This window comes from Oncorhynchus gorbuscha, linkage group LG13 (genome assembly GCF_021184085.1).
Source record: "Oncorhynchus gorbuscha isolate QuinsamMale2020 ecotype Even-year linkage group LG13, OgorEven_v1.0, whole genome shotgun sequence".
NCBI lineage: Eukaryota > Metazoa > Chordata > Actinopteri > Salmoniformes > Salmonidae > Oncorhynchus > Oncorhynchus gorbuscha.
In genome coordinates this window covers 58,718,466-58,738,903 of record NC_060185.1, presented here as the reverse complement: position 1 = coordinate 58,738,903, position 20,438 = coordinate 58,718,466, and the positions used below count along the sequence as shown (strand labels likewise).

The window sequence follows — 20,438 nt, the reverse complement described above, 5'->3', positions numbered from 1 at the left end:
GTAAAAGAGAAGGACCCTTCTCTTCCGCTGCAGTGTAAGAGACTAAGGCACCAGTGTTATCGAGTGTGTGGTAGTGCTCTCTAAATATATCACTGTTATGAGAAAAAATGGGAGAATAACAGGTCACTTTAGCAGGCACATGGTTTGCTGGCGCTGCCAAGGTATTTTTAGAGCTATCTATCTGGTGAAAAGTAGCACACATGGCTGGAGACTGGGGCCAAAGAGAAGCAGCCAATGATAGCTATGTGGGCCAGCACGGTGGGAGAAGTGGGATAGAGCCACAGCACACCTCTGAGGGCACAGCACTGGGAGGGGGTACAGTGTGTGTGCGTGTGTGTACAAGTCTATATTTGTGTAGATGTACGCACAAAAGTGAGTGTGCAAGTGTATGTGTATGTGAGTGTGTATTGTGAGTGTGTAATAGAGCTCATTTCCTTCTGAGAATGTATTCTTCCTCTGCTCTGGCTCTCAGCTCCCAGCAGCTCTGCAGAATTGTGTGGGTGTGTGGGATTCTCATCAGCAAGAGTAGAGGCTGCCTCAGCTCCCCTGTCCACAGTGACTAAGAGTGCAACAATCTGCACATCTGCATTATTCCACCCTGCTACATCTTGAGCCTCATAGAGGGGTTAGAAGTTCTAACTAACACAATAGCCATCACTTGGTTCAGCTGGCTACTCAGTCATTCTCAGCCTCATTCACTTCCTGGTAGTCAGCCAAACACAGCCATCACTGAGATTAACTGATAACTGACCAAGGCTGACCTCCCTGTATCTTCAGACAACTGTTGTGACCGCGGTAGATTACTGGAGTGAAGCTTGAGTTATATTTCAGTAAATCTGTTTGCTCCCGAGAGGAAAAGCTCCCTAAATGCACTGTATCTCCTTTGCTCTGAGGTAAGTGATGTTTGAGCTTATACCGTGACAGAGCAGAATTCATACGAGGTGGCTTTTCGAGAAACCCATTTGCATTTGACTTTTTAGTCATTTAGCAGACGCTCCTATCCAGAGCGACTTTCGGTTACTGGCCCAACGCTGTTAACCGCCAGGCTGCCTGCTGCTCCAAAGACAAGTGCCACAAGGTCAGATACTGACAGTAGCAGGCCTGGCTTAAACACAAACCCATCCTGTCGATATTATACTGTATCAACCGCATTAGTCAACTGGCTGTGGTGGCAAACAGCTTCTACCCACGTCAACTCTGAGTCAGAACAAAAGATCACGCTGAGTGGTGTGGGTGCAGAGGAGAAGAGCTGCTTATCTGCTATAGAATAGAGACACAGAAACTGTAGGCTGGAGGTCTGGCAGAGACCCAAAGACCCAGGCTGCATGGCCCCGAGAGGGAGAAAGAAGGCTGGGGTGGGGAGAGGGTGGAGGGGGGGTGGGAGAGTTTAGAGGAGGCTGGGGTTGAGGTTGAGTTGGGGGTGGAGGACTCACGTGCGTTGGCAAGTAGAGGTCGTAGGGCGTCCCTGAGTCCACGTCGATGGCGTGGAAGCCCGACAGGGAACCGTAGATGACCTTGAGTCTTTGTCCATCCTCCACCGTCAGGTCCACAGACAGAGGCCTCTGGGGGAGCGAGCCGAACGACTGGATACACACAACAAGGACAGACATTAGGAATGACTTTGGAAGAGTATACAGTATAACTATATTTATAGTATACAGTATAACTATATTTATAGTATACAGTATAACTAGAGCCAATAGTTCTTCCTGGTGAAGACATACACTGAGTGTACAAAACATTAGGAACCTTTGCCCTCAAAACATCCTCAATTCATTGGGGAATGGACTCTACAAGGTGTCGAAAGCGTACCACAGGGATGTTGGCCCATGTTGACGCCAATGCTTCCCACAGTTGTGTCAAGTTGCATGGATGTCCTTTGAGTGGTGGACCAGTCTTGATTCAAACAGAAAACGGTTGAGCGTGAAAAACCCAGCGTTGCAATTCGTGACACAATCAAAACGGTGCGCACCTGGGTTTTTCACGCTTTTGACACCTACTACCATACCCCATTCAAAGCCATATTTCAATATTTCGTCTTGCCCATTCACCATCTGAATGGCACACATACACAATCCCTGTCTCAATGGTCTCAATCCTTCTTTAAACTGTCTCCTCCCCTTCATCTACCGTGATTAGAGTGGACTTAAGGGATCATAGCGTTCACGTGGATTAACCTGTGTCATCGAAAGAGCAGGTGTTCCTAATGTTTTGTACACCCAGGAGCTAACACTAGGAGCTAACCCATGTTGACCACCAAGGTTAGTATATTTCATATCTTTCATGGTTTCTGTGCAGTGAGTAGAAATAATTAAAACGGTTCATTCTAGAAAGATGTGTAAGAAGTAGGGCAAGCCACTGAGGAGAGTTCAGAACTAGGACAGTGTTATCAAGGTGACCTTAATAGCATTACATATTCTCTTTGTCTATCATTAGAGCATTCTAGATTCACAACGAAAGTATCCCGGTCCCAGATCCGTTTGTGCTTATGCCTACTCCAAGCCAAACATGGTCGTGACAATTCCATAAGGAGTGGCACCCAGGCTACAATGAAAGGACATCGCCATAGAGAAGAAGACAAGTGGAAGGTAGTGTTGACATTTGACATTTTTACATTTTAGTAAGGGGGAAGCTGTTTCCATTTTCCTCCATACATATTTGATGTGACTCTCACCTTGAAAGCCATAAACTTGTGGTAAGGCTTGGGAGCCCATGCATACACCTCCACAGCATTCTTCAAGGCAATCACCAGGAACTTAATCTTCTCATATCGAACTGAAATGACATGTAACAAAAAAGCAGGGATTTCAATTAGGATTAACGATTTCTCTCATAATGGAAACAGAACAAGATAAAGGCTTTCACTACATCAGTCTGTAATACTTACGTGTCAGTGGTCTTGAACTAATGATCACTAGACAATCTCAACAAAGAGGTTTTTGGTTGTGCCCCAAATTGCGACCTATTCCATATTTAGTGCACTACATTTGACCAAGGCCAATGTAAGGAATATGGTGCCATTTAGGATGAAACTCTTGTGTAAACTAAGATTTGAAAGGCAGGAAGCCAATTGCCTTTCACTGAGGCAATAGCAGCATGCCTCCGACTATGATAAACAATACAGAGGGGAGTGCTGGGAAGGACTGGGAAGGACAGTGCTTCACTATGACATCACATCCTTCCTTGGTTTGAGTCCCTGAGCTGTCCTCACTCTGTCAACACTCTTACTAACCTCAGGAAGAGTCGCAGGAAAGAGAGGCTCACATCTCCTGAGCTCAGCACTAGCACTACACCGTGACACACAATCACTCCCTCACACCCAGTTCACATGCACCCACAATCTCACACACTGACCGATTGTGCTCTAATGGAGTCAGATACTCAGAGAATAGATCAAATCATCTTGAAATAGTTGTTTGCTTGTATTATACACATTGCTTTCGCTGCAGCCGATCACTGCAGCTGTACATAGTCCATCGTTAAATAGCCCACCTAATTTACCTACCTCATCCTCATCATACTGTTTTTATTTATTTTAATTTTCTGCTGTTTTGCACACCAGTATCTCTACCTGCACATGACCATCTGATCATTTATCACTCCAGTGTTAATTTGCTAAATTGTAATTATTTGCCTACCTCCTCATGCCTTTTGCACACAATGTATATAGACTCTTTCTTTCTTTTTTTCTACTGTGTTATTGACTTGTTTATCGTTTACTCCATGTGTAACTCTGTGTTGTTGTCTGTTCACACTGCTATGCTTTATCTTGGCCAGGTCACAGTTGTAAATGAGAACCTGTTCTCAACTAGCTTACCTGGTTAAATAAAGGTGAAATAAAAAATAAAAAATAAAATACAACAAACACAAAAACCTTTGGTAAAGCAGTGATATGTCTACATTTTTTAACATCACTCATATAGGCCTGTCATGCAATACAATGAAAGATTGATCCAGCACATCAGTCGTGACGCTATTGTTATGATATGAGGGGGGGGGGGGTTAGTGTTAGGACATAGATACTTCCACCCTCCATCCCCCAGGTGTCAGCAACCGCGTCTAGTTGCTGAGCCAAGGCTTGACAAGCACATCAGGTTCAGTCAGTCAGTGTCCCATCTTACAAGCAGTGAGCCTGCTGTTTTTTTGTTTGGAAGCCATGAGGCCTTCCGTTTGTTTTTGATTCTTTAGTTTGGACATATTTATGTTTCGTCACCATCTGAACAGATGAGAATCCGCTTGGACAGGCCGACTAAGAGGTCAAGAGAGACAGAGCTGGCCCTGGACCAAGGCAAGGTTGCTGTCTCCCTGGGCACATGTACATTCAACACCTAGGTGCATATGCTGATTTCTCATATAAATGCACACATTCATTCAGGTTACAGACCATGTAACTAGGCCTACGCCGCCTAGACGAAGCGAGTGCAACAATATCCGTAAGCTAGGTATTGGTTTCGTAACACATTCATGATCTAAGGCCAGGTAATGTATACTCACCAACTTTGTAGTGCACACATCCTTCCAGGTCTCCTACTGAGGTCCAGCCCTGCCTTTTCTCCACCTCTGGGTCGTTCCGTAGGATCTTGTTCCGTAGCCATGACAGGTAGTACAACCTCAGCTTGTTCTTCTTACCTGACAGAGAGGAGACAGTAATGGGGTTTAGAGGACTAGAGAATTGGCTGCAAAAGTAGGTGCAAAAAACATTCCAAGACTGACTATTTGTGTGTGTGTGTATGTTTATCTGTGTGTGTGTGTATGTTTATCTGTGTGTGTGTGTGTATGTTTATCTGTGTGTGTGACAGATGTACTGTATATACTTGTGTGTGGCACTACTGTAACTAGTGCAATTACCTGAGATGGTGATGAGCACATTGAGGCCCTCCAGAACGTCCATCTGTTGGAAGCGTCTCCTGCTGATCAGAGAGTAGACCTTCCCCTGACCGCTCCTGTCCAGCAGCCACAGACCATTCTCTGTCCCCACCAGCAGGTTCACACCTGGACCAACACACCATGCCCCTGCGTTTAGGCCTCAACATCACAAGCCTCAGCAACAAACTAGGGATGAGCATTTTAAATGATTTCACTATTTCGAAAAACATTATGAACATTTTTCGGATATCCGGATAGTCTAAATACATGTTTCCATTTTTATTTATCTAGAAACTTTAATGGAAACTTGCTTGAGTGACGTGAGAGAGAGAGAGAGAGAGAGAGAGAGAGAGAGAGAGAGAGAGAGAGAGAGAGAGAGAGATGGAGACGGTGCTTTGCGCTCTGCTTTTTTAAGCAGAATGGTGGGGGAGGCGCAAGAGAAGAGCAGAGTCCGGTGTATGTGACAGTCTATGTGTGTGGTATGGAGGGAGGGAGAGAGAGTGAGAGAATGTAGCCAAACCGACTCATGCTAATTAGACAAACTTGTTGCTGCCATAGGTTATCTATCATACCATCTGGTAGTTCCTATTTTGACTGCATCAAATCCTTTTTAAAGAAGCTAGCTAGCTACAGTAGCAAGGTTAATTGAGGCTATTTTGCTGAGTCCTCGTCTACAACGCCATTCATATGAAACAACAGGCTACCTGTTGGTTGATCATTGTAGCCTACTCTTTTTCATTTAGCCATCTTTATTCCTTAATTTCTATTCCATTTTGTATTGCTTAGAAATCTTCTACTTCACTTGCTACACATGGAAATAGATGATGGAGGTCATTACCACTAAATACATTAATAGGGACATTTTTGGTGTGGGGTGTGCCACGGTTCAAAAAAGGTTGGGAACTACTGCTCTAGACAGTATTGTAAGGTAGAGCTACTACCATATCACAGTATTACATATCCAATCCTTTCAGATCAACACAGTAAGTGTCTAGGGGATGGGGGTTAGGATCAGATTGGGTGTTAATCTCAATGTTATTATATAGGTGCCTTGCTAGGGGATAAGGGCTAGGGGTCGAGTGTTGAACTGTTGCGTACCCCACAGTCCAGCACAGAGGATCTCGGTGTTGAACTTCTTCTTGTACTTGCGGATCTCGGGGGTGTCGCTCTGTGGTCTGATGTTGGTGGGGTTCACGTTAACCACGGAGCCCTTCCTGTGCCCCTCTCTCCTGATTGGCTCCTGATTAGCGAGCGGCTTGCCACTCGCTGGAGGGGAAAAGCACAACCGATACTCGTATTCACAACCATGGGACGTAATTTTGATGTCAGGCATCTGATCTTATGCTAATTACTGTAAACATGTACAAGAGAAAAAACATATGTGAGAGAATCCCTCCCCTCTGTCCCCTCTTATTTTACAATACATATATAAACACATAAACATACATTGAATGAGATGTATGATAATATAGTCCTTTTTATAGATCAAAGCATGCTGTTTAGAGACCACCCTAGTATGCAGTGATTTACTGCAGTGCTCGAATGTCTATGGGGCATTTCCTTTGTAGCATAGTGTGTGTGTGTGTGTGTGTGTGTGTGTGTGTGTGTGTGTGTGTGTGTGTGTGTGTGTGTGTGTGTGTGTGTGTGTGTGTGTGTGTGTGTGTGTGTGTGTGTGTGTGTGTGTGTATGAGTGTGTATGAGTGTGTATATGTTGGCACTCACTAGGACTGTAGCCCACTGGGCTCTGAGGGGGAGAGATCTGCAGCAGCCTGGGGTCAATGAAGGGAGTGAAGGAGGAGGAGGAGGAGGACGAGATGCTTTTCCCTGGAGGACTGTTTACAGGCTTCTGCAAAGGCATCCAAAATCATAATTCATATAAATGAAACAACATCAACAACAATAAATCAAATACTTCCAGTAGGCTTGATATCCATCTTGAGATGGAAGGGGGAGTGCAAGTCTAAAACTGCTACTTCATCTCCCCCTAGTGGAGAAAGATAAACTCACATCAAATACAAATTCAGTGATCCAACCACTGCACTCTATGAAGTATTACTCTTAAAGGCCCATATTCGTAAAGGCACAAAGGTAACAATTATGCATATTACTGTAATAGTTGTCCATTAGCAAGAAAAATCTCAAGCAAGAATTTTGCTAGGACTGTCTGGGTGGTCTTCAGTGGGGAGATGAAAATATAAAACTAACTGTTATTGGCAGAGAGGTTTGGAACTCTCTTTGTTATTGGTCTATTAACCAATGTACCGTCTGGTGATGCTACCAGGTAAACCGAAATCCCGCACATGCAAACAGGCCATGAAAAAAGGCTGATTAGAATGTCCTATGTAGATTGTATTTTCAAGCAGCAACTATTAGGAAATAACACTGATACATTTTTTTCACACTTTTACAGTGTTAGTTTCTTCAGCTGTTGTACAAAACAAAGGAGAAACAGAATTGTGACTGCGCTGGGCCTTTAAACATTTTATGATCTCTAGAGAACTCACATCAAAGTGCGGTCCTCGTCCGCTCGGAGACTGGGGGAAGATGACGTCATGCGGTACGTGCTGCCCCAGGGGCTCATGGGCCGGGCTCTTCTGCAGAAGATCAGGGAGAAGGTAATTCTCATTGCATTCTGATCCTACAGCCATGGGCCTGTGTAGTGGCTGGCCACTCTTAAGGCCTGATGCCACGCTGCTCTGCTTAGAGAAGAGACACACAGCAGAACAGCGGCATAATCCCTCGTTAATACTGCCCGTCTGTCACTGTATCCCCTGCGTCACAACAACACTGTGTGGAGGAACAGGCAGCGGCATCTACACACACGCCAATGCTAACGCTGTCTTATGGCAGGAAGGCATTGTTTAGGTTTTCATGACACTAAGTCTCCAATGACTGTTTATTTTTTTAAGTGGGTGAGTTAAACAAGGATATACTAGGCCCTGCTTACACCGTGCCAAGTGGCATTGCATTCATCACTGGAGGTGGAGGAGGAGGCTCTGAGGGGCCTGTGGGAGAACGGCATCAATGGGCTCTCCTCTGCTCCGCTCCATGTTTTAGTTAGTATGCACAAAGTGCCCTCTAGTGTTTGTCATGCAAATGACTCACGCAGGACCGGGGACACGGCTGAGCTCAAGTGGCTCCCTATTCCCTATATCGTACACTAGTTTTGACCAGGGTCTATATGGCTCTGGTCAAAAATAGTGAACTTTATAAGCCAGGGAGTAGGGTACCATTTGGGTCAATTCATGCTGCTGTCTGTGTGAGTAAGTAACGAGATTTCACACAGCATCTGCACTGTTACAACAAGCCTGAACTCTGACTATGACCCAATTTCCAAATCAGCAGTTCAGGGAAGCCATGTTAAGCAACCTATTAGACCGATTTAATGAAGCTGACTGTGGTATGAACCTGAAGACAATGGACACCACCATCTGTTATCTGACTAAAATATCGATTGAAACCATGGAACATCATCCCGTTCAATGTTAAGAGTTTGAAAATTATTTGCTATGAGTTTTCATCAAGTGTAGAATAAATATCCGTTACAAGTGAGAAAGCTCTCAAAGCTAATAAGTGAGTGCACTTTTACACAAAATGTCCTAGAGGTAGTACTGTATGGAGGTGGGTGTGTGTGTAGACAGAAGGGTGTGTATGTATACCGTGGTCTGGTTGAGATTATGATGGGGCTGCAGGACAATCCCATCGGGGGCTCCTCGGAAGAACTTGCCCTTCCCATTACTCAATGGAGACCTGGAGAAACACATACAACAGCAGTCAGAGAGAGGAGGCTCTTGCAACGTTTAACAAAATTTGACTCAACCTTAGTTCATTTTATTCATCCAGCAGACAGTCTTATCCAGAGCGATTTACAGGAGCAATTAGGGTTAAGTGCCTTGCTCAACGGCACAGACAGATTTGACAACGAGTCGGCTCAGGGATTTGAATAAGCGTTTACCCTCCCAACGCTCTTAACCGCTAGGCTGCCTGCTGCCCTAGTAATATGCTAGTCAGTGAGCGCTGGTGAGGTTATACTGTATACTGCTTGTTTTTGGCTGTATAAGTATAAATAAATAAATCAATCAATCAAGGTGAACCTAGGGCTGTTGCGGTGACCGTATTACCGCCAGTCACGAGTCATAACCGCAGTCAAATTCCATGTGATTGTCGAGTCACGGTAACTAGGGTCCTCCAAAACTGCGCTCTGATGCCACTGATGGTCAATAATAGCCTAGCAAACTTCCTATTGCCTCTATTGTCCCTCTAATTAAACTGACATCAATGCAATCAAAAATCAAACGCTTCTGTCATGTTTTGTCTTATATTGTCTTGTCATTTTGCTTTTCCTTCTGTTCGTTTTCCCCCTGCTGGTCTTTTTAGGTTCGTTCCCTTTTTTCTCTCTCCCTCCCTCTCTCTCTTCTCTCTATCGTTCCGTTCCTGCTCCCAGCTGTTCCTATTCCCCTAATCAATCATTTAGTCTTTCCACTCCTGTTCCCTATCTTTTCCCCTGATTAGAGTCCCTATTTCTCCCCTTGTTTTCCGTTTCTGTCCTGTCGGATCCTTGTATATTGTTCACCGTGCTGTGTCTTTGTATCGCCCTGTCGTGTCGTGTTTCCCTCAGATGCTGCGTGGTGAGCAGGTGTCTGAGTCTGCTACGGTCAAGTGCCTTCCCGAGGCAACCTACAGTTTATGATCGAGTCTCCAGTCTGTTCTCGTCATTACGAGTGGAATTGTTTTTTATGCTTTATTTACCGCTCCGATTTGTCTAGGAGTATTGCATATTTCCTTTACTGGATTAAAGACTCTGTTTTCGCCAAGTCGCTTTTGGGTCCTCATTCACCTGCATAACAGCTTTATCAGGGCCCGGGCATTTAGAGTTTGAGCGGAATGGGATCACCTGTTGCGCAGCGAGAGCCAGCTCCTCATAGCTGGTTGATGCATGGAATGAAATAAGTGTTCCTATAAGCCCATGTTGTGCAACATTTCTATAGGCTTTGCATGAGAACTGAGTTTTGATGGCCTTAATTAAAAAGAGGAGGATCCCATCAGCTTTCTATAGGCTTGGCCTACTATATTTATTTCTCAACTTTCCTAATATTAAGCACATTGCTTCGCTTTACAACCGGAGTAGCTTACCTGGCTGGTATGTACTGGGGGAAAAGCATCATCCATTTGATATTTAAGTGCATACGGTGACATGTTTTTCCCCCTGCCCCTGTTCTGATAACAGCCCGTTCAGAATCCAAACTAATTTTACACACATATTATTTAGTATATGGGATAGATTAAATAGAGAATAGTCTGATGGGTGAGAATATTATCAAGTGCTTGTCGAATTGTGAATGAGAGACAGATGAAGTGTGTGCAGCCTCCCAAAAAAACAGAGCAAAGCACATGCCTTTCATGCAACCTTTTTCAAATCATCATTAGTCGCATCATGCAGCCTTAGAATGTATTATAAATCAAAGGTTATAGCCTAAGGTTTGTATCACAACTACAGTTGTATAAATAACTCTAAAATTAAGCATTTCATTTGATCACTTTGTTAATTGCGCATGTCTGCGCACTCTCACGGAAATCGTTTAGGAAAAATATCCTTTCTATTTTATTCAGCTATGTTCAATTGTATTCTTCTTTTTATTAAATAACATAAAATAATGCCACTGGAAGTATAAGAAAATCTTGTCTGCAAATGAACTAGTGTATGGCACAGCCAGATCAGGGCCTAACATGAGGACAACTCAGAAGCTATTCTGTTCTTCTGAAATAGGCTACAATTTCTTCATATCATAATGTTTCTTTAGACCGGCCTAAAATAAATATTGTGATGGTGTAGGCCATATTAAATTTATTTTTTAAAACTTTTTAAAATGTAGATGTTCCAAATGTCCTCATCAGTGGCTTGTAGGCCATGCATGGAAGCCTGGAGATGTTAATTAACTGTCAATTACCGTAAAACCCGCACTTATGTGCATGACAGTTACCGGCCGACAAAATGTCATGACAGTTACCGGCCGACAAAATGTCATGACCACCACAGCCTTATGTGAACCCACCTGGTAGTCCCCTCATCGTCACTACTCCCGACTTCATCACTGGAAGAGGAGTACTCTGTTGCCTTGACAAACGGACTGAGATTGGACTTGACCCCAGATAAGTGGCCGGAACCCTGAGACAGAAACACAGGGAATAACATAAGAGATAGAACACCGGACATCAGGATTCATGAGACAGACACGTTTATGATAACAATACAGGACTGCTAATGCTAATTGAATATAGGAATAATTGTCACAAGAAGATGACAAACGGCTGAATGCTATTGAATAAAACACAAGGACACTGTGTGTCCTCTGGAGGGAATCAGAGACGGGACAGAACGGGGTTCCCATCTGCTGCCTTGTCCTCTGGTCCCGTCTCTGGTCCCGTCGGAATGACCGGAATCTTAACTGGCATTACTTCTCGGAATGGCATACCTCTGACATCAAATCAATAGGCCTAGTCATAAGATGCACTATTTGCTCTAGAACGGATAAGCAGGGATGATACACTATTTAGATGAGGCTATTTATATAGATGAGTCGACGAGGAGGAGCTCCAGCATTCTTTGTTTTGATAAAGAGCAAACGCAGATGTTAGACGGTCAGATAGATTCTCCTAATTCAAATCCAGAGGTAATCGGATTCATCAGTCTCTTACCTTTGACTGTTTTAACAGGCGGTCACAAACAACAGTAACCGAACATCTGACGAATACCGAGGCGAGACCAACACGATTGCCTTGAGACTTGGTGACCAAGTTTTCATGTGTTACAAAATGCAGATCTTTTCCACAACCACGGGGCAACTGGAGCCAGTAAAGAAAAGAACAACATGACCCACTGGAAGAGTTCTGATAATCATGGCTGAAAACGACATTATAAATCTAATGTGGGTGAACGAGTAAAGTAACGGATGTAAAATAGTGTTCTAGATGCTGGGATAGCAACAGATGCCGTCCTCTGTGGCTTAGTTGGTCCGTGAATATGTGTGCACGCATGACTCTCACTTTGGAAAAAAAAATGTGTCTACTAAATTACATTTTTATTATATATAGATACTAGGGTTGGGCGATGTCAAGCTTTGTCCTATATTGATGATGTTCTAGTAAAACATTGTGATATATGATGGTATCGGCCCCTATTGGCCAACCCCCCAAAAAACATTTTATTGAAAAAGTTCATTAAAACAAACTTGCATGCTACAACTTCATGAAAGATCATCTCGTTGAAAGCCTGGTCAGAGGCTAAGTGGAAGCAAATATATATATTTTTTGGGATTTCTGATGGAGCTTCAGCATGGTCAGGTAGGTGTGTGTGGGGTGCACACGATGGAGTGACAGTCTATACCGTAGTGAGTCAGGTTATAAATCATGGGCTGGATAGAGGCCGTCTTCAGAACGGGTTAATAATTGCTTTATTTGCATCATCCTCCTTTCTTAACAGGCCTATGGTTTGTTCTATCTCTCATAAAGCTGTGATTGAGAATAGCATATGCCTAAGCCTATAGATTCAGACTTTTATACCTGCTCTTTTTGAAAGCGGCAACTTTAGGTCAACTCTTTCTTAGGCTATTCAAATATTTGGAAATAGGCTACTGTTCATAACTTTAACTTATGATAGGCCAAGTAGGAGGATAGTTTATTGACAATTTTGTTTTCAACCTTGTATGCATAGCCATGTAGGGTGCTGCTGCACCACCTGAAAAAAAGTTTTAAAAAATAAAATAAAATAAAATATTTACATTACATTTACATTTAAGTCATTTAGCAGACGCTCTTATCCAGAGCGACTTACAAATTGGTGCATTCACCTTATGACATCCAGTGGAACAACCACTTTACAATAGTGCATCTAAATATTTTAAGGGGGGTGAGAAGGATTACTTTATCCTATCCTAGGTATTCCTTAAAGAGGTGGGGTTTCAGGTGTCTCCGGAAGGTGGTGATTGACTCCGCTGTCCTGGCGTCGTGAGGGAGTTTGTTCCACCATTGGGGAGCCAGAGCAGCGAACAGTTTTGACTGAGCTGAGCGGGAACTGTACTTCCTCAGTGGTAGGGAGGCGAGCAGGCCAGAGGTGGATGAACGCAGTGCCCTTATTTGGGTGTAGGGCCTGATCAGAGCCTGGAGGTACTGAGGTGCCGTTCCCCTCACAGCTCCGTAGGCAAGCACCATGGTCTTGTAGCGGATGCGAGCTTCAACTGGAAGCCAGTGGAGAGAGCGGAGGAGCGGGGTGACGTGAGAGAACTTGGGAAGGTTGAACACTAGACGGGCTGCGGCGTTCTGGATGAGTTGTAGGGGTTTAATGGCACAGGCAGGGAGCCCAGCCAACAGCGAGTTGCAGTAATCCAGACGGGAGATGACAAGTGCCTGGATTAGGACCTGCGCCGCTTCCTGTGTGAGGCAGGGTCGTACTCTGCGGATGTTGTAGAGCATGAACCTACAGGAACGGGCCACCGCCTTGATATTAGTTGAGAACGACAGTTTGTTGTCCAGGATCACGCCAAGGTTCTTAGCGCTCTGGGAGGAGGACACAATGGAGTTGTCAACCGTGATGGCGAGATCATGGAACGGGCAGTCCTTCCCCGGGAGGAAGAGCAGCTCCGTCTTGCCGAAGTTCAGCTTGAGGTGGTGATCCGTCATCCACACTGATATGTCTGCCAGACATGCAGAGATGCGATTCGCCACCTGGTCATCAGAAGGGGGAAAGGAGAAGATTAATTGTGTGTCGTCTGCATAGCAATGATAGGAGAGACCATGTGAGGTTATGACAGAGCCAAGTGACTTGGTGTATAGCGAGAATAGGAGAGGGCCTAGAACAGAGCCCTGGGGACACCAGTGGTGAGAGCGCGTGGTGAGGAGACAGATTCTCGCCACGCCACCTGGTAGGAGCGACCTGTCAGGTAGGACGCAATCCAAGCGTGGGCCGCGCCGGAGATGCCCAACTCGGAGAGGGTGGAGAGGAGGATCTGATGGTTCACAGTATCGAAGGCAGCCGATAGGTCTAGAAGGATGAGAGCAGAGGAGAGAGAGTTAGCTTTAGCGGTGCGGAGCGCCTCCGTGATACAGAGAAGAGCAGTCTCAGTTGAATGACTAGTCTTGAAACCTGACTGATTTGGATCAAGAAGGTCATTCTGAGAGAGATAGCGGGAGAGCTGACCAAGGACGGCACGTTCAAGAGTTTTGGAGAGAAAAGAAAGAAGGGATACTGGTCTGTAGTTGTTGACATCGGAGGGATCGAGTGTAGGTTTTTTCAGAAGGGGTGCAACTCTCGCTCTCTTGAAGACGGAAGGGACGTAGCCAGCGGTCAGGGATAAGTTGATGAGCGAGGTGAGGTAAGGGAGAAGGTCTCCGGAAATGGTCTGGAGAAGAGAGGAGGGGATAGGGTCGAGCGGGCAGGTTGTTGGGCGGCCGGCCGTCACAAGACGCGAGATTTCATCTGGAGAGAGAGGGGAGAAAGAGGTCAGAGCACAGGGTAGGGCAGTGTGAGCAGAACCAGCGGTGTTGTTTGACTTAGCAAACGAGGATCGGATGTCGTCGATCTTCTTTTCAAAATGGTTGACGAAGTCATCTGCAGAGAGGGAGGAGGGGGGAGGGGGAGGAGGATTCAGGAGGGAGGAGAATGTGGCAAAGAGCTTCCTAGGGTTAGAGGCAGATGCTTGGAATTTAGAGTGGTAGAAAGTGGCTTTAGCAGCAGAGACAGAGGAGGAAAATGTAGAGAGGAGGGAGTGAAAGGATGCCAGGTCCGCAGGGAGGCGAGTTTTCCTCCATTTCCGCTCGGCCTTCCGGAGCCCTGTTCTGTGAGCTCGCATTGAGTCGTCAAGCCACGGAGCGGGAGGGGAGGACCGAGCCGGCCTGGAAGATAGGGGACATAGAGAGTCAAAGGATGCAGAAAGGGAGGAGAGGAGGGTTGAGGAGGCAGAATCAGGAGATAGGTTGGAGAAGGTTTGAGCAGAGGGAAGAGATGATAGGATGGAAGAGGAGAGAGTAGCGGGGGAGAGAGAGCGAAGGTTGGGACGGCGCGATACCATCCGAGTAGGGGCAGTGTGGGAAGTGTTGGATGAGAGCGAGAGGGAAAAGGATACAAGGTAGTGGTCGGAGACTTGGAGGGGAGTTGCAATGAGGTTAGTGGAAGAACAGCATCTAGTAAAGATGAGGTCGAGCGTATTGCCTGCCTTGTGAGTAGGGGGGGAAGGTGAGAGGGTGAGGTCAAAAGAGGAGAGGAGTGGAAAGAAGGAGGCAGAGAGGAATGAGTCAAAGGTAGACGTGGGGAGGTTAAAGTCGCCCAGAACTGTGAGAGGTGAGCCGTCCTCAGGAAAGGAGCTTATCAAGGCATCAAGCTCATTGATGAACTCTCCGAGGGGACCTGGAGGGCGATAAATGATAAGGATGTTAAGCTTGAAAGGGCTGGTAACTGTGACAGCATGAAATTCAAAGGAGGCGATAGACAGATGGGTAAGGGGAGAAAGAGAGAATGACCACATGGGAGAGATAAGGATCCCTATGCCACCACCCCACTGACCAGAAGCTCTCGGGGTGTGCGAGAACACGTGGGCGGACGAAGAGAGAGCAGTAGGAGTAGCAGTGTTATCTGTGGTGATCCATGTTTCTGTCAGTGCCAAGAAGTCGAGGGACTGGAGGGAGGCATAGGCTGAGATGAACTCTGCCTTGTTGGCTGCAGATCGGCAGTTCCAGAGGCTACCGGAGACCTGGAACTCCACGTGGGTCGTGCGCGCTGGGACCACCAGATTAGGGTGAAATAAAATATAATAATAATAACAATTTGCAGAACCCCCAAACTGCTTCCGGCGGCTATGCTCGCACGGGGGGGATTTTTCCGGCCCGCACAGATAATTTATTTCTTAATAAGCTTAAACTTGATTTTTCTATGGACTATTGATACAGATGGTTCTCTCTCATTATTAGTCCCCTGGCTACATTAAGTTTTTAGGCTATTCAAATACATTTATGAGATGGAAGTCCATTAGATTCATTCATTGTTTGATCGGGAGAAAGCCATGCATGCATAAAACAATGAAAGTGTAGGCTAGTCTTGCCCAAAGTAGTTTTAATATCGTATGGCGAGAGAAGAGAGTATAGCCCAAAAATTCTACAGCTCGACATAAGATAGTTAAGGAGTGTCCGTAATAAAGAAAATAGGTTTAGGCTATAAGGTCCCATGCATCCAAAATGAGAGAGAGAGAGAGAAACAATATGGGTGGAGTTCTCTCTCCACTCTGTCTAGCCTACTTTCCTCTCTTGTGTTCTGTATATAATAAATGTATTGCTAGAGCAAATAGGAATAGGCAAATTACTCAGAATGTCACTCGTGTGCAGTCCTGCTGTGCGCTGTCCGACCCCGTTCTTTACTGCGCGGCGCCTGTCAAGTTCAAATAGGCTAAACCATCGATGATGGCTGTCAATCATCGTCGACAGATGATGCTATCGTAACATACCCCAACCCCAATAGATACTGTACACACCCGTTGCTGCAGCAGGGCTGCTTGAGAAGTCTCCTGAGACTTCTTGTACTGTTGAAGACGGCTCTGCAGCATAGGGCTCTCCAGCTTGAAGTAACCTGAAAGAGTCAAAGCAAAATCTCTATCTCACGTTTCATTATGTTGTCCACTCTCTATAAATATCACCAGAGCCATACAGATACTCTAGATAGCTTTGGTGGCTCATTATGTGATCTTTCCTCAAACAATGTATGCTCTGCTAGTATGATGAACAAGTCTAGATAAGGACTAGGGCATGAGGATACATTGTATGGGATTCCTTGTTTTTCTTCTGGCTTACTTCCTGAATGCTAAAATGTATAGCCCTTGTAAAGGACTTGGAAAAGCACTATCAAAATGTATCATTACTACTACTCTATTTGAGCTATTGCTCCCTCTTCATGTACAGTATATGAAATCCTTTTACATTTAAACAAAGACATTTATTTACTATATTGTGCGGGAGGCTCCTGAACTGCTTTCTTAAAACTGACGATTACTGGTAAAAAGGGATATTTGAACATATTTATTTCTTTCGCCATCCAAAAGGCATTTATTTTGAGAGTCTGTCTAACCATTAATTGTACTGGTTTTCCCCACACCCATTCTACCACAGGCCCTGTTACTCACCCACACGCCCTCATACACTCCCACACACCCCAAAACACACTGCACTACTCAACAGACAGAGCACAGGCCAATGCTACCACTACACAGAAAGTGTTAGACACCTTTTAGGTCTTTCCTAAAGACAAGAAACTAGGTAAAACTATTTTTCTGTTTCAGAGCCAAACAGTGAAGCGGTGGCACGGTGCATGGTTCAGTTTCACTTTCAAACACTTTCAACTCATGGGGGGGAACAACTCTGACAGGATGTTTAGGTTCCAGTGAGACATTTCCTGTGTATTGTGGTTATAGTCTGATTTGTAAACACCCAATGCTTTCTCACAGGCTGTAGTTCACCATGTAGTAACACTATGCAGCTGATGGATCTACTATGAATCGATGTGTTGAAAGGGACCCATCTCTGAGTGGTGAGTGGTTTAGAGAGAGAGAGAGAGAGAGAGAGAGAGAGATAGAGAGAGAGAGAGAGAGGGAGAGGTGAAGCAAGTGAGTCATTGTGGAGGACACAGGGACACAGACCTGACTGGGAGCTGTTGCTGGAGCTTCCGTGAGATGACATGGATTTCCCACCCTTCTCCACAGGAGACTGAGGGCCCCCACTGGACAACAGAGTGGGAGAGGGATAGGAATCAGTACCACAGGTAACTTCTACAAAGCTGTGAACGATCTGAGAGACAAGGCAATAAGGGCCTTCTACGCCATCAAAAGGAACATAAAATTCAACATACCAATTAGAATCTGGCTAAAAATACTTGAATCATTGCCCTTTATGGTTGTGAGGTCTGGGGTCCACTCACCAACAAATCATTCATAAAAATGGGACAAACACCAAATTGAGACTCTGCATGCAGAATTCTGCAAAAATATCCTCAGTGTACAATGCAAAACACCAAATAATGCATGCAGAGCATAATTAGGCCGATACCCGCTAATTATCAAAATCCAGAACAGAGACGTTACTTTCTACAACCACCTAAAAGGAAGCGATTCCCAAACATTCCATAACAAAGCCAACACCTATGGAGAGATTAATCTGGAGAAGAGTCACCTAAACAAGCTGGTCTGGGGCTCTGTTCACAAACAGACCCCACAGAGCCCCAGGACAGCAGCACAATAAAACACAACCAACACATTGGAAAGAATAAACAAAAAAACTGAGCAAACTAGAATTCTATTTGGCCCTAAACAGAGAGTACACAGTAGCAGAATACCTGAAAGCTTTGACCATGTACAGACTTAGTGCGGACAGCCTTGCTATTGAGAGGCCGCCGTAGGCAGACCTGGCTTTCAAGAGAAGACAGGCTATGTGCACACAAAATTAGGTGGAAGCTGAGCTGCACTTCCTAACCTCCTGCCAAATGTATGACCATATTAGAGACACATTTCCCTCAGATTACACAGATTACACAAATAACTTGACATAATATCTATCAGGGTAAATATAACAGTGTGCCATCACAGCAGCAAGATTTGTGACCTGTTGCCACAAGAAAAGAGCAACCAGGAGAGGGAGAGAGGTGACAAGGATCAGGCACACACAAGAGATATCAAATGTCCATAGAGTGATCCCCTAAGCACATGGGGCCTGTCAAAGCTGATCTATGGATCATCCACCCTGTGACTGTTTTTTTAAACCTTTATTTAACTAGAAAAGTCAGTTAAGAACAAATTATTATTTTCAATTACAGGGGGTTTGACAGATTTGTACCTTGTCAGCTCGGGGAGTTGAACTCGCAACCTTCCGGTTACTAGTCCAACGCTCTAACCACTAGGCTACACTGAATGATGTGTGATGGTGGTGAAAAACGTACCTTGATGAAGACCGGTGATGACTCATCAGCTCTTTACAATAGAATTTCGATGTTGTACGCTCCGGAACCTTCAAAATATCATTTTGACATGTGAGGACACATTATATGCCTGACTGCCTTCAACAAAGCATGCTGCATATTAGGACATTACAAACCACTGCATACTATGTAAGGACTGCAGAAACAATATAGTATGTGGAACTGGTCCAAATGAGGCAACCTGGACTGTATCACCTTCTATAGTAAGTTGATATTTAATTACAATATAGCTGCTACATTCTAAGAATTACAACTTCAGTCAAACTCACGAGAAGAAACATATGTCAAGCAGGCACACAGGCCTTGTGTTCATGTGACTAACGCTTCAATTTCTCAACATGGTCCCCTGTAGCTGTCAACCTTTTCACCTTGCTCTCATGTGTCACATCATCACATAAGAGGAAAGGAAGACTGCACCCCCTGAAAGAGGAAGTCATTCTGAAAATATGCATCTGACTACTGACACTCCTTCAACAGGGCTTTACTTGCAGCTCTGGGTTTCATAAGTGTTTCTTTTCTTTTCCTGTGATATGAATGCAACAAGAGAACTTGTAAGCAATTAAAGCCCATCAACTCCATATGCTAAGGATACAAATCTATGTTGATTAGTGGACCCAGAGCAAGGATGGGCAACTGGCGACCCGCGGACCTACAGTACCTTCTGTAGGAAATTCACTTTAAAACATCAATGTGTAAAATGTCAATGTTTTCTCTCCGCTGTCAATAGGGGGGGTTGCACTTTTTTTTGTTTGTTTCAAGGTGGCGTGGGACCCCCAACAAAATTTCGCTTGGGGCCCCCAAAATGCTAAAGCCGGCTCTGACTGCACGTGAGGGTATGGAGGTGGATACGCAGACCCACGAGCCACTGTGGTCCCTCATGACGAGTTCAGATTTGTTGTGGTCCCCAACCCCATCAAAGTTACCCATACCTGAACTAGAGAAATGTTGTGAGAGTTTGTTATTGGAAACACAGAATGTGCATCACATCATCAAATGTGTTTGCTGTAAGTCAGGGGTGCCATAGGAAGCCTGAGGGCACTGCCAAACTCGTGCTGAACATTCCACTTCCTCTAAGCTTGCATGATCAACATAATCACAAAAACAACAACAGCAGAACCACCTAAGAGATACTATCACACACATATGGGGTTATAGTCTCACCAGGCACACACACACAGACAGACACATAGAAACATTCACCACACATACAGTACCAGTCAAAAGTTGGGACACACATACTCATTCAAGAGTTTTTCTTTATTTGTATTATTTTCTACATTGCAGAATAATAGTGAAGATAATAGTGAAGATATCAAAACTATGAAATAACACATATGGAATCATGTAGTAACCAAAAAGTGTTAAACTAATCAAAATATATTTCATATTTGAGATTCTTCAAAGTAGCCAACCTTTGCCTCGATGACAGCTTTGCACACACTTGGCGTTCTCTCAAACAGCTTCATGAGGTAGTCACCTGGAATGCATTTGTCCCGTCCTGACGATAGAAAACCTGTATTTTCTACGGTAGAGTAGGTCAGGGCGTGACTAGGTTTTTTTTGTTCTA

At 44.8% G+C, this 20,438-nt stretch overlaps 1 protein-coding gene across 4 annotated transcripts in view; it reads right to left on the bottom strand.

The window, feature by feature from the left end:
- LOC123993198 (mitogen-activated protein kinase kinase kinase kinase 4-like) overlaps positions 1–20,438 on the bottom strand; it is a 62,506-nt gene that overhangs the window by 8,547 nt on the left and 33,521 nt on the right. For 2 of the 4 annotated variants that reach the window (XM_046295082.1, XM_046295084.1), the window contains 12 exons: positions 18,833–18,900; positions 17,541–17,620; positions 16,383–16,477; positions 10,920–11,032; positions 8,526–8,616; positions 7,371–7,562; positions 6,589–6,712; positions 5,965–6,132; positions 4,849–4,992; positions 4,495–4,629; positions 2,675–2,775; positions 1,434–1,583 (listed from right to left, as the gene is read on the bottom strand). In XM_046295082.1, the coding sequence (XP_046151038.1) occupies positions 1,434–1,583; positions 2,675–2,775; positions 4,495–4,629; positions 4,849–4,992; positions 5,965–6,132; positions 6,589–6,712; positions 7,371–7,562; positions 8,526–8,616; positions 10,920–11,032; positions 16,383–16,477; positions 17,541–17,620; positions 18,833–18,900 (1,461 nt within the window). The remainder of the gene's footprint in view (positions 1–1,433; positions 1,584–2,674; positions 2,776–4,494; positions 4,630–4,848; positions 4,993–5,964; positions 6,133–6,588; positions 6,713–7,370; positions 7,563–8,525; positions 8,617–10,919; positions 11,033–16,382; positions 16,478–17,540; positions 17,621–18,832; positions 18,901–20,438) is intronic. The other 2 variants (XM_046295083.1, XM_046295085.1) reach the window with 2 other exon arrangements.